General features: G+C 42.1%; 1 protein-coding gene, 1 long non-coding RNA gene and 1 pseudogene across 2 annotated transcripts; 2 read left to right on the top strand and 1 right to left on the bottom strand.

Annotated features, from left to right (window-relative positions):
* The first annotated feature begins 919 nt into the window (after nucleotides 1–919).
* On the top strand, nucleotides 920–3,286 carry LOC120110376 (keratin, type I cytoskeletal 9-like). Its single transcript, XM_039125200.1, has 2 exons — nucleotides 920–1,559; nucleotides 2,738–3,286. Exons 1-2 carry the CDS (start codon nucleotides 1,116–1,118, stop codon nucleotides 2,771–2,773), a joined length of 480 nt encoding a protein of 159 aa, XP_038981128.1. The 5' UTR covers nucleotides 920–1,115; the 3' UTR covers nucleotides 2,774–3,286.
* Nucleotides 3,287–3,368: 82 nt separating this feature from the next.
* On the top strand, nucleotides 3,369–4,032 carry LOC113461418. Its single transcript, XR_003383678.2, has 2 exons — nucleotides 3,369–3,724; nucleotides 3,851–4,032. It is a non-coding gene; the product is annotated as an uncharacterized LOC113461418 (long non-coding RNA).
* Nucleotides 4,033–8,114: 4,082 nt separating this feature from the next.
* On the bottom strand, nucleotides 8,115–8,212 carry LOC120110713 (annotated as a pseudogene).
* Nucleotides 8,213–12,095: the final 3,883 nt, after the last annotated feature.

The raw sequence follows: 12,095 nt of genomic DNA on the forward strand, positions 1-12,095 counted from the left end.
TTAAGCACATCCTTATCATGATTATGGGACTCTCTAGGTTCTACGTTGTATCGATAACCCCTATTGACATTAGAAAAAGAACCCTGTCCTCTATGACCAGGGTAGGTTTGAAGACAGCCCGAAAAAGAGCTAGTGTTGAATTGACCTTGTCAGGCTGACCCTAGATGGTCTAGGGTTTCATCCTTGACCTCTGGGCTGTCCAAATGGGAGGCACTACCTTTTTTGGATTCCATAATCCTTGGAATGCATGACGACACTACGAAGGTGCATATACCGAGGGTGCTAAATTATGCTTGGCTCTACAATGCTAAGACAGTAGTGATTCTTAGGCAAACCTAATGCATGAAATCAACTTAGAATTACGTAATAAATCCAGACAAGTAATTGTAGTCAAATAGTACTAGTTATTTAGTGTATTGCAGGGCTGCACAAAGCCTCGAAGAACTTCCAAAGATTGGGTACCCTACAATTAATAGCAAAGATAGGCCACTATTAGGGTTTTGGTATTGTCTGGAGTGGGTGTGTTGAAGTTTTCAGGACGCAATATCAATAGAGTACTTAAGAGTTAATTGATGCTAAATTTAGACAATAAATAGATTTTTCAAAAATAGGAGGGGAAGAAACCTGACCTGGGTTGGGGCGACGATCCGTGGCGCAGTCGTGGTAATGAGGCTCAGCAAGGGTCCCTAACTCGGGATCAATCCCTGCAATTTGGTGGGCCCAGTCAAGTTGGATCTGATCACAACAACTGGTGTAGTCTGATTGGCCTGTGAGCAAAAGAGGAGGAGGAGGTGTTGTGTGCCGCTGCAAAAGGGCCTGCTAGACCTGATTTTTTTTTGGGGGGGGGGGATGGTGTAGGCATATAGAAGAAAGGGCCTGTTGGGCCTTTGAGGTGAAGAAGGGGTGGAGAGGTGGTGGATTGGGCCTGTGTAGGGGCGAGGCGTGTGGACTGGGCCTGTGAAACGGGCGGGATGGAGTGGGGAAAAAGGTGGGCCTGATGAAAGGATCGGTCCGTGAGAAGGGAGGGTGAGTTGTGGTGTGAAAAGGGGAGAAAGAGGAAGTGGAGGTGATTGGGGGTGAGGGGCAGTGGGTTCGGGCGGCGGGTGACAGTGGTGATGGATGAGGTGGATGCGACTGGGCGGCAATGGGGCTCGGGCGGCGGGCGACGGTGGGGCAGCACGGGTGGAGATAAGGAAGAGGACACGAGCAAAGGCGAAGGGTGGAGCGCGACGGAAGGGAAAGAGGCGGGCGGTGGTAAGGGAGAGGAGATGGAGGCGATGAAAGAAGGAGGGGCGGCGGTGGAGTCCGGTGGCTGCGACCTACCTTCGCGCTCGACGCCGAGGATGAGGGGACTCAGCGAGCTAGGCGGTGGTGGCGATGGCACGGAAGCGGCGACGGGTGGGGCGAAGCATGGTGGAAGGGCAGCTTGCGAGAGGTGGTGGGGCTCGACGGCGGTGAGAGAGAGGAAGCGGAAAGCGGCAACGGCGATGCAGCGCGGGTGGAGGTGGAGCGGCACGGGCAGCGGCGGCAGCGGTGCTAGGGCGATCAAAGATGAACAGGTAAGGGTTTTTTTTTTTGAATTCAGATTCTTTAGGATTCGGGTTATCGGGCGTGACCCGCTCCGGTAACCCGTTGAGGCTCCGTCACATGCAAGTCACGTGCATCGCTTTTTTTTTTCTTTTTTTTTTTCTCTTTTTTTTCTTTTTTTTCCAACCCAACTGGGTTTGGGTTCCGCCTAGAGTTTTGAGGGAATGTTTACCTGCCCTGAGGTGGCGGCTGGACTTCGCAACAACGGCTGTGGGGAAGAGTTGCGGCGGCAGATGAGGGGCGACGACGTTCCTCAATCGGATCCGGCCATGGTCGGCGGCAACGGGGACACGATCAAGAGCTTCCTCTGTCAGCCCGTATGCCGCGCAGTTGGAACCAAGGGCGGCAGGTTTTTGTGGGGCGCAACGGTCTCTGGTGGTGAATCAGAGGCGAGGCGGCGTTGAGGGTCTCGGTCAAAGGAAGGGAAAGGGGAACAGGGAAGGGTGGCAGAGAAGAAAGGGCTTTGTTTGCTTTTTTTTGTAAGGCCTGATGAAGGAGGTATGTAGTGTGGGCCAGATGAGGGAAGAAGAGATCGGGAGATGTGAGAGAGGGGGAGGACTCGGGGCTTTGGCAACAGGGGCAAAGCTTGGCCTGCTTTGATACCAAAGTTGATACAGGACAGCAGGGAGAGAAAGGAAGAGAGAAAAAGGAGAGAGGAGAAATAGGAAGAAGGAGAGAGGAGGGAGGAGGAGGAGGAAGAACCAGGCTTCTCACCTGGCTCCGCTTAGGGTTTCACACGCTAGTGCTCAAAGAAGGAGAATCAAAATTCATTCATCATAGCATAACCCTAAATAATGTACAAACCCATATATATAGGATCACAAAATAACGTAAAAGACCCCTACAAAGAAAATAGTCCCATAAAAATCCTAAAATGACAATATGCAAACAAGCCTAATGGACATAAAATAAAATAACATAAAATCAACCTAAAATAAAATTAAATTGGCTGGACTGGCTAAACTGGCTGGACCCTATAGCGACCGTAGACTCGAGTGATGGCTGACCTAGCACTGGTGTTCGCACCAGGTTGAGCTTCATAGAGTTGTACAGATAAAAAATTGAATTTGATATTGTATGTTAATTTGCTTACTATCATAATTATAATTTTTGATTTAACATTGTTATAACATTCTTTACTTTGGTATAGAGTAAGTTTATGCTCCCTCGAGAAAACCATAACTAGGTGTTAAAGTCCCTCAACCGCAAATAGAAAGAATATAAGAGGAAGTTGAAGACGGAATATAAGAGCGAGGGTATAACAGAGGAGGAGGTTGCTCGTGTTTGTCCTCCTGATGTATACCCTCATCGGTGGAGGGAGCTTATTCACTACTGATTTTTCGAGAGAGGATAGGTTGTGTATACTCTCTCAATACCTTATATTGTATTTATTATTAGTATAGATTGCAAATATATACATTGAATATATTATATTGTTTACTTTTTTTGGCAAACATATTCCGACATTGGTAGAGCTGCACGAGCATCTCAGGCAGTTCCTTATACATCAGGCTCTAAGAGTTATGCAAGGCGTGGAGATGAATTCATAAGTTTTTTTGAAACTCTTTGAAACTCTTCTATCATATATTAATTCCTATAGCTTGCCAATGTACATTTTATCGTAGATGAAAGGGCATGAGAGGGAGCCTGGTGAGGTGGAGTTCTACCAGATGACTCACACTCACCAAGACGGCAGCTTTGTCCGAGAGGATAGGTGGAGTTATTGGATTTGTACAATAATTTTTTATTAGTTCATTTTATCAAACATTAATATAATATAGGATAGGGTTACATCCCTTATTTCAAAGCATGTTGGAGTCATCATCATCCGGCAAGACCAGCCATGTCGAAGCTCAGGTGTTCGCCAAATTGATGGGCTCGGAGCGTTATGGTCGACTGAGGGGTTATGGCGTTGGAGTTACTCCCACTCAATTGTCTGCAGTGAACAGATATACCCAAAAAGTCAGACAAAGTAGCAGCACTACAGAGATTTGTAGTCTATTTGTAGTCTGAAGGCAGCGATGGAGAAGATGAGGTAGAGCTATTAGACTGAGATGGAGAAGATGAGGTAGAGCTATCAAATAGAGATACAATCTTTGAGGGCTCAGCTTGACCAGATTGCATCTATGTTGCATAGGTTTGTCCCTCTTCAGATAAATTAATAACTATTCTATTTGAATATTTGACATAATTATCATGTATTTTTGTATGAGCTTAATGATTTTCGTGCTCTTAACTTCTAAAGTTTCTATTTTTTTTTAAGGTTCATGATACTTTCTTTACTCGTAGGGATAATAATGATGGTAATGCCATCGACCCCTAATAGCTCTTAGACTATTTATTTAAGAGTTTTATATGTATATTTTTTATATTTTTTGAAGCACATTGTAAATGTAAATGGATAATATAAATGTAATCATATTTGACAATATGAATATTTCGAACAATCTATTTGATTGTGACATATGTTTGTATACCGAACTAAACCCTCGATAGGGGGAGAAACAACTGTACTAGTAAATGTTTGTATTCCATCAGCCCGCCTTTCAAATCTAGATGGCTTCTTGCCCAGAAGACAACCCAAGAGAGGGGGGGGGGGGGGGGGGGTGAATTGGGTTCTAATTAAAATTGGATTCTTTAAATTGTATCTAATGTGGTTAATGAAAGCTTTCTTGATTTTAACCAAATGTAATTGAGTAATTTATAAAAAATCAGTAAAGAAGTAAGGCAAGATAGATCACAGCATAAACACAAAGTTTTTATAGTGGTTCGGAGCCAACCCTTGCTCCTACATCTACTCTCCAAGCTTTCCTTAGGAGTTCACTATAATCTCAAGATTATAGTCCAGTTATTTTACAAGCTCACAACCTAACTTGTTGTTTTCTCAGGATCATAATGAACCTAGTCGATTTTTCCTGGCTCATCGACTAAAACCTCTTCGTTTGTTTTTTCGGACTCACAAACAATCTAGTTGGTTTTGCGGGCTCACCAACAAATCTTAACTCCTTGATTCAATCCCCTGATTGAATCAAGTAACAAATAATAGAGAAATAAGGTTTAAAGATTACAAGGTTCTAGATAAGCAGATTGATGAGAGCACAAAAGTGCGATCTATACATCCCTTAAATTAGTATTATTGCTAACAAAAAAATGATAAAAATGCTGCATTAATATTATATTTTTGTAGGGTGCAGGTGATCGTAAATCAAAGTTAAATTTCGCATCGGGTCCAAAAATATGCATCACCACAGGTGACCAACCAACCACATGGGGTCAGTCCCAGTTGCACACTAGAAGGAGCATTAGCCGACTAGGTGCAGCCACATCCAACGTGCAACCCATCCTCCCACGGGTGATCAACGGCATCCGCGAGCCAGTCCATTCCGCATCCATTTGCGAATCTCCCGAGCCCCAGCATCCCATGAAGCTTCTGAGTCCGCCTCTCCCGCGAGCCCATCCACGCGTCCGTAGCGATTCCACCGCGTCCGTCTTCTCCGCATGCAAATCTCCAGTGAAGCTTCCCAGCGTCCGCATCCCGACTCCTCTCGGATCTCCAGCGATCCAGCTTCTTCCAGCCACATCATCTCCCAGCATCACAACATCGCCAGCGTCCACACGAGCAAAGCCCAGCCGTCCATGAAGCCTTCCCGCATCCACTGCTTCCCGATTCGCGACCCCAAGGCACCATTTCCGTCTTCTCCGCTTGTGATCTCAGTGTCTGCGTCCCAGTTCCATCTCAAGCTCCATCAGTCCGCTTCTCCCGAGATCCTAGCTTCTGTGATCAGCTCCCAGCAAGTCCCGACTTCATCCCGGCATGCCACGTTCGTCCGCGTTCAGCTCATCATCCCGCGAACATCATCCGAATCCTAGCATCAATCCTCCGCATCCCATGCTTCCGAATCGGATCTGTGAAGCCTTCCAGCATCTCCACGTTTCAGCCTTCCCCAGATCCCGCAGGCGTCCGTGATCCAGTTTCCAAATCTCAGATCCACGCGTCTTCCGGATTCGTTCCCAGATCTTCTCCGCGTCCGTGAGCCAACGTCCGCAACCTCCCGCGAAGCATTCTCCCATGATACCGCGTCCGGATATCTCGCAACTGGATTAGGGATCCATCGGGGGGGATATAGAAGGTTTCTCCCTCGGCTGGAGGGGAGTTCATTTTCGAAAAAAAAACAGAGTCTCAGCCCCATTCGAAAAAGAAGAAGAAAAAAAAGAGAGGAAATAGGGCATGCCCTGTTTCCGAAAATAAAAAGGAAAAAAAAAGAGAGAAGGAAGAGGAACAGGGGAGATTTCTTTTATGTTGATGGACGGCTAATTTCTTAGGGAGGGAGATGGAGGAACCTTTGATGTATTGCTCTTTAAAGTAAACTCTAAACTTTTACCTTGAATGAATTATATTTACTGATATGTTTTTGATCCATGCATAGTTATTTCGTAGATAGCTCTTTAAGGGATTATGATTATTGATATATGGATTGCTTTAGTATTTGATTCGCCGTAGACGTAGAAAGCACGACGAATGCTTAGAAATTGAGTTCATATGTTCATGAAACATATACCATGATTAGATCTATCCTATCATTCATTTTTAATCAAGAACCATAGAGTTTATTTCTTGGATGCAATATCATCAAGGGGGATTCTAGATCCCTACCATCTTTATTTCATTGAACTTTGTTTATTGCTATATTGTTCTCCGATTTTAATTTATGAAAATCAAAACATCATCTTAATCCACATATTTATTCAACTGAAAATTACATCTAAAAATTACGCTAATAATCTATAGATCGTTCCCTGAGGATTCGACCTCGGACTCCCGAGAATTTACTACTTGTGCGATTCTCCTGCACTTGGGAGAACAATTTTATTTTTGCACCAAGTTTTTGGCGCCGTTGCCGGGGAACGGCTGATTTATTAGTATATTTTTAGATTTAATTAGTACTTTAGTAGTTAGTCTTTTTCTTTCGAAAAAAAAAAATCTTTACTGCTGTTTTTTATTCCCTGCATAGTCTACATCAAACTCTGATATCAAAGTAATTAATCGTCTGATTGAACTCAAATTTGGTCATCAGGTGCAGGACCTGTGTTTCTGTCATCAGAACGGTCTGATTGACATTAAACTTTTAAGACTATTAGATTAATACGAAACCTTGCTGCTTTCTGTTTTGAATTTTCTGCATATAATTGTTTTAGAATCAGAATTTTATTGTTATCATATCTCATTAACCCTTGTTGCTAATTGAAAATTTAAGAAAAAAAAACTTTAAGAAAAGAGAGGAAAAACCTAAAATTTCAAATTTCAAACTTGAACTCATAAAATTTTTAAAAAAAATAAATAATTTGCTTGATCACCTATTCAATGAAATTTAATGTCATGTCATAAAATATTAAAAAAAAAATCTCTTGATTGTTGCATATAGTATAAGGCATCAGCATAAAATATTCTAAGGGCTGAACCCATTTAAAAAGATAAGGTCGGGATTTCATCACTCGTCCTTAGCCCAAAAATCACCCCATTGCATAAATATCCTAAGCCTAATTAAAATCAACTAGACGTTAGCCCCTAAGGACATTCGAGCTCAATAGGACGAAGACCACCGAAAGTTGCACCAATTTCGCTCTGTGGCTTAGTTGATGTCTAGGCAAGCTTTGTCCCTATAAGGGAGACAGTTCATCTGTTCGAGGCAAGTGGATTTTAAGTGGGACCTTTGCGAACGCATCGTGACCCCTCCACTTACCTGGGAGCTTACCTGGTCAACTCGGTTCATTAGACCGGATTGGAGGCTTAGGTGCCCTCTTCAAACCAGTTAGGAGCTGTCTAGAAATTTAAGAAAAACATTAGAAATTGAGGTGTAATGTTTAGTTGCATGTTTGATTGTGAATAGATTTTTGTTTTAGGGTGTAGTTTTAGGGTATCTTTAGTTGGTACTTATATTTCTATTCATTTAAAAAAAAATTTAAAATTTTAAAAAAAAAAATTAATTAAATTTTTTATGCTAGGTTGGAATAGGGATGACACCGGTCGATTAAGTCGTACAACTTTAGATCATCCCTTAGGACACATCCTTGAAATTCCTTCGCAGTATCTCACACCTTGTGAGATGGCAAACTTTCCTGATGATGTAGGAAGTCACCATGGTGATGAAGGTAGACCCCCAGTTATGACACTTCGACAATATTTACATCCCACTAGGACTAGTCAACCTTCATGCATGATTATTCCTGAAAATGTAGGACATTTTGAAATCAAACCAGGAGTAATTCAATTGCTGTCAAAGTATCATGGAATGGAATCTGAGAACCCTTATCTTCATTTTAAGGATTTTGAGGAAATTAGTATCACATTTAGAGTGCCAAATGTATCGGAAGATGTCCTTAAATTGACCTTATTTCCTTTTTCCTTAAAGGATAAAGCCAAAACATGGCTGAACTCCTTGAGACCTAGATCGCTAGGAACATGGCATGATATGCAAAGAGAATTTCTGAAAAAATTCTTTCCTGCACAAAGGACTAACTTTTTGAAAAGGCACATTAGTAATTTCCAACAAAAAGACCATGAAACATTTTATGAATGCTGGGAGAGATTTAAAGATTTGCTTCTCTCTTGTCCTCATCATGGGTTTGAAACATAGAGAACCATTAGTTTCTTTTACGAAGGGTTGTCTCCACAGTTAAAACAATTTATAGAGACTATGTGCAATGGTCTATTTTTGGAAAAGCAACCCGATGAGGCATGGGACTATTTAGATTCTCTTGCAGAGACTGCACAATTATGGGATACAGGGGATAGAGTGAATAAACCTTTACTTAAGCCTACTAGCATTGGACATGGGGGCCTTTACAACCTTAGTACTCAGGATGATATTCAGGCTAAAATGGCAGCCCTCACTAGGAAGGTAGAGGAAATTGAACTTAGAATGATTGAACCCGTCAAGACCGTAGAGCATAACAACGAGTGTTGTAGGATTTGCGAGATGCCTGGCCATCTCACCACTGATTGTCCCACAATACCCGCATTCAAGGAAGTCTTGCACGATCAGGCCAATGTTATGAATACCTATCAAAAATCTTTCAATAATCCTTTTTCGGGTACTTACAACCCTGGATGGAAGAACCATCCAAATTTCAGGTGGAGGAATGACCAACCTCAACAAGTATATAACCCAACTCCTCCACCTCCGCACCCTCATTATGCACATGCACCCCCCTCAAAAATCCAGTCTCGAAGAAACTTTGCAATCTTTCATGCAAGGTCAAGCTAAAATCAATGATGAATTAAGAAATCAATTGACAACGCTGACCACTGTTTTAAGTGCTCAAGAGAAAGGTAAGCTACCAGCTCAACCACAACCTAATCCTCAAGTCTATGGCGGTAGCAATGCATCATCTTCAACTTCGCATAAAGAGCAAGCAAAGAGTATAATAACTTTGCGAAGTGGAAAGATTATTGACCGACCAGTCCCAGAACAAATACAAGTCATACCTGATTCTGACCCTCCCAAGACAAAAGAAAAGGATAATGAAGAAACTGAAGCACCAACATCTACTGAAAAAATTGAATGTCCTTTTCCTGCACCATTTCCACAAAGATTAAAGCCCTTGCAAAAGCTTGAACCAAACTCTGAAATTCTTGAGCTTTTTAAGCAAGTAAAAATCAATGTACCTCTTCTTGATGCAATCAAACAAGTGCCTTCATATGCAAAATTTTTAAAAGATTTGTGCACTGTCAAGCGTCGTTTAAATGTCAAAAAGAAGGCATTTCTGGCTGAAAATGTGAGTGCAATTTTACAGCATAACATTCTTCCTAAATATAAGGATCGAGGTTGCCCAACTATCTCGTGCATCATCGGCAATTTTAGGATTGAGCGAGCATTGCTAGATTTAGGAGCGAGTGTGAACTTGTTGCCATATACGGTATATGAGCAACTCGGTTTGGGTGAGTTGAAGCCAACAACTGTGACCTTACAATTAGCTGACAGATCAGTAAAGATTCCTAGAGGGATTATCGAAGATGTGTTGGTCCAAGTAGACAAGTTCTATTTTCCTGTCGACTTTATCGTACTGGACACACATCCGGCTTCCAATTCACCATCTCAGATTCCGGTCATCTTAGGACGTCCATTCCTTGCAACTTCTAATGCATTGATCAATTGTAGGAATGGTGTCATGAAGCTTTCTTTTGGCAATATGACCTTGGAACTGAACGTCTTTAGTATAGTCAAACAACCCAGTGATCATGAAGAAAGTAAAGAAGTTGAATGGGTTGAAACCATTGCGAAAGAATATCTGTTAAAAGAAACATTTACTGAATCGGCCGACAATGGTTTGATAGATTGGTGTTCTGAAGGTACTGCTGATGATGTGGTCCCACCTGTTTTAGATAATTCGGATGTCATGATGGTCAATGGGTGGAGACCAAGAATAGAGGAATTTGAACAGTTGCCACCTCGAAAAGCAAAGATAGTACCATCCCATGAACAAACACCTAAGCTCGAGTTGAAACCTTTACCGAAGGAACTCAAGTATGCCTTTCTTGGACCCGAGGACACATTTCCTATAATCATCTCATCTGATCTGGATCATGCCCAAGAAAAAAAATTACTTTGTGTTCTAAAGAATCATAGGGAAGCTTTAGGGTGGTCTATTGCCGACTTGAAGGGGATTAGCCCTTCAATTTGCACGCACCGGATATATTTGGAGGATAATGCCAAAACCACAAGGCAAATGCAACGCAGGTTGAATCCTACGATAAGAGATGTGGTTAAGGCAGAAGTCCTCAAGTTGCTTGATGTGGGTATTATTTACCCAATTTCCGACAGCAAATGGGTAAGTCCTACTCAAGTCGTTCCTAAGAAGTCGGGTCTGACGGTAGTCGAAAATGAGCAGGGTGAATTAGTTCCAACTCGTGTTCCGACGAGTTGGCGCATGTGTGTTGACTACCGAAAATTGAATTTGATCACTAGAAAAGATCACTTTCCCCTACCCTTCCTAGACCAAGTTTTGGAAAGAGTTGCAGGACACGATTTTTATTGTTTTCTCGATGGCTATTCCGGATACTACCAAATCGAGATTTCACTAGAAGATCAAGAGAAGACTACCTTCACTTGTCCTTTTGGCACATTTGCTTTCCGTCGGATGCCATTCGGGTTGTGTAATGCACCTGCAACATTCCAAAGATGCATGCCTAGCATTTTTGAAGATATGAACGAGAAATTTTTAGAAGTATTTATGGATGATTTCTCTGTTTTTGGCGACTCATTTGATGATTGCCTGTTACATTTACAAGCACTCTTAGCTCGATGCATGGAAAAGAATCTGATACTGAATTGGGAGAAATGCCACTTCATGGTGCCAAAGGAAATTGTCCTAGGACATATTGTTTCATCGAAGGGCATGGAAGTTGATAGAGCTAAAATTGATTTAATCGCCAAGCTACCTGCACCCAAGACAGTTAGAGATGTTAGATCATTTTTGGGTCACGCAGGATTTTATAGGAGGTTCATCAAGGACTTTAGTGTCATAGCTCGACCATTATGTAACCTCCTATCCCTTGATACACCGTTCAATTGGACCGAAACCTGTCAAGAGGCATTTAAAAAGTTGAAGTCTATGCTTAGCACTGCACCCATCGTGCGACCACCTGATTGGTCATTACCTTTTGAGATCATGTGCGATGCTAGCGACTATGCGATAGGCGCTGTCTTGGGACAACGCAAGGATAATAAGCCATATGTCATTTACTATGCAAGCAAAACCTTGAATGATGCTCAAATGAATTACACCACCACCGAGAAGGAATTGCTTGCAGTAGTATTTGCATTAGACAAATTTCGCTCTTATATCCTTGGTGCTCCTATTGTTATCTTTACGGATCATGCAGCGCTAAAATATTTGCTAGATAAGAAAGAGGCCAAACCACGCTTAATACGATGGATACTTCTACTCCAAGAATTTGACATCACTATCAAAGATAAAAAAGGAGTAGAGAATGTGGTTGCTGACCATTTATCACGGCTAGTTTTTAATGATTCGGTGCCACAGTTGCCCATCAAGGACTCGTTCCCTGAAGAGCAATTGTTTGCACTTTCTACTATGCCATGGTATGCTGATATTGTAAACTTTCTTGTCACGAACCGGATGCCGGAGCATTGGGGATCGAATGATAAAAATAATTTCTTGCGTGAAGTAAGGAGTTATTATTATGATACCCCCTATTTGTTCAAGTATTGCAATGATCAAATCTTTAGAAGATGCATTCCGGATCATGAGATACAAAGTGTACTCTCTTTTTGTCATGCCAGTGCTTGCGGAGGACACTTTGCATAAGAAAACGGTAGCTAAGGTGTTGCAATGTGGTTTTTATTGGCCTACATTATTTAAAGATGCCCATGAGTTCTGTAGGACATGTGACCCATGTCAACGTGTTGGAAGTCTAACTCGTAGGCAAATGATGCCTCTTCAGCCCATTACTGCTATTGAAATTTTTGACATGTGGGGCATTGATT

Source organism: Phoenix dactylifera, chromosome 4, assembly GCF_009389715.1.
Source record: "Phoenix dactylifera cultivar Barhee BC4 chromosome 4, palm_55x_up_171113_PBpolish2nd_filt_p, whole genome shotgun sequence".
In the NCBI taxonomy this organism is placed as follows: domain Eukaryota; kingdom Viridiplantae; phylum Streptophyta; class Magnoliopsida; order Arecales; family Arecaceae; genus Phoenix; species Phoenix dactylifera.

Excerpts from the sequence above, each read along its gene's own strand:
- LOC120110376 (XM_039125200.1), top strand. The coding sequence starts at position 1,116 with ATGGATGAGGTGGATGCGACTGGGCGGCAATGGGGCTCGGGCGGCGGG. Across the intron at positions 1,560-2,737 it reads GGGCGATCAAAGATGAACAG|AGTAAGTTTATGCTCCCTCG; the intron begins GTAAGGGTTTTT and ends ACTTTGGTATAG.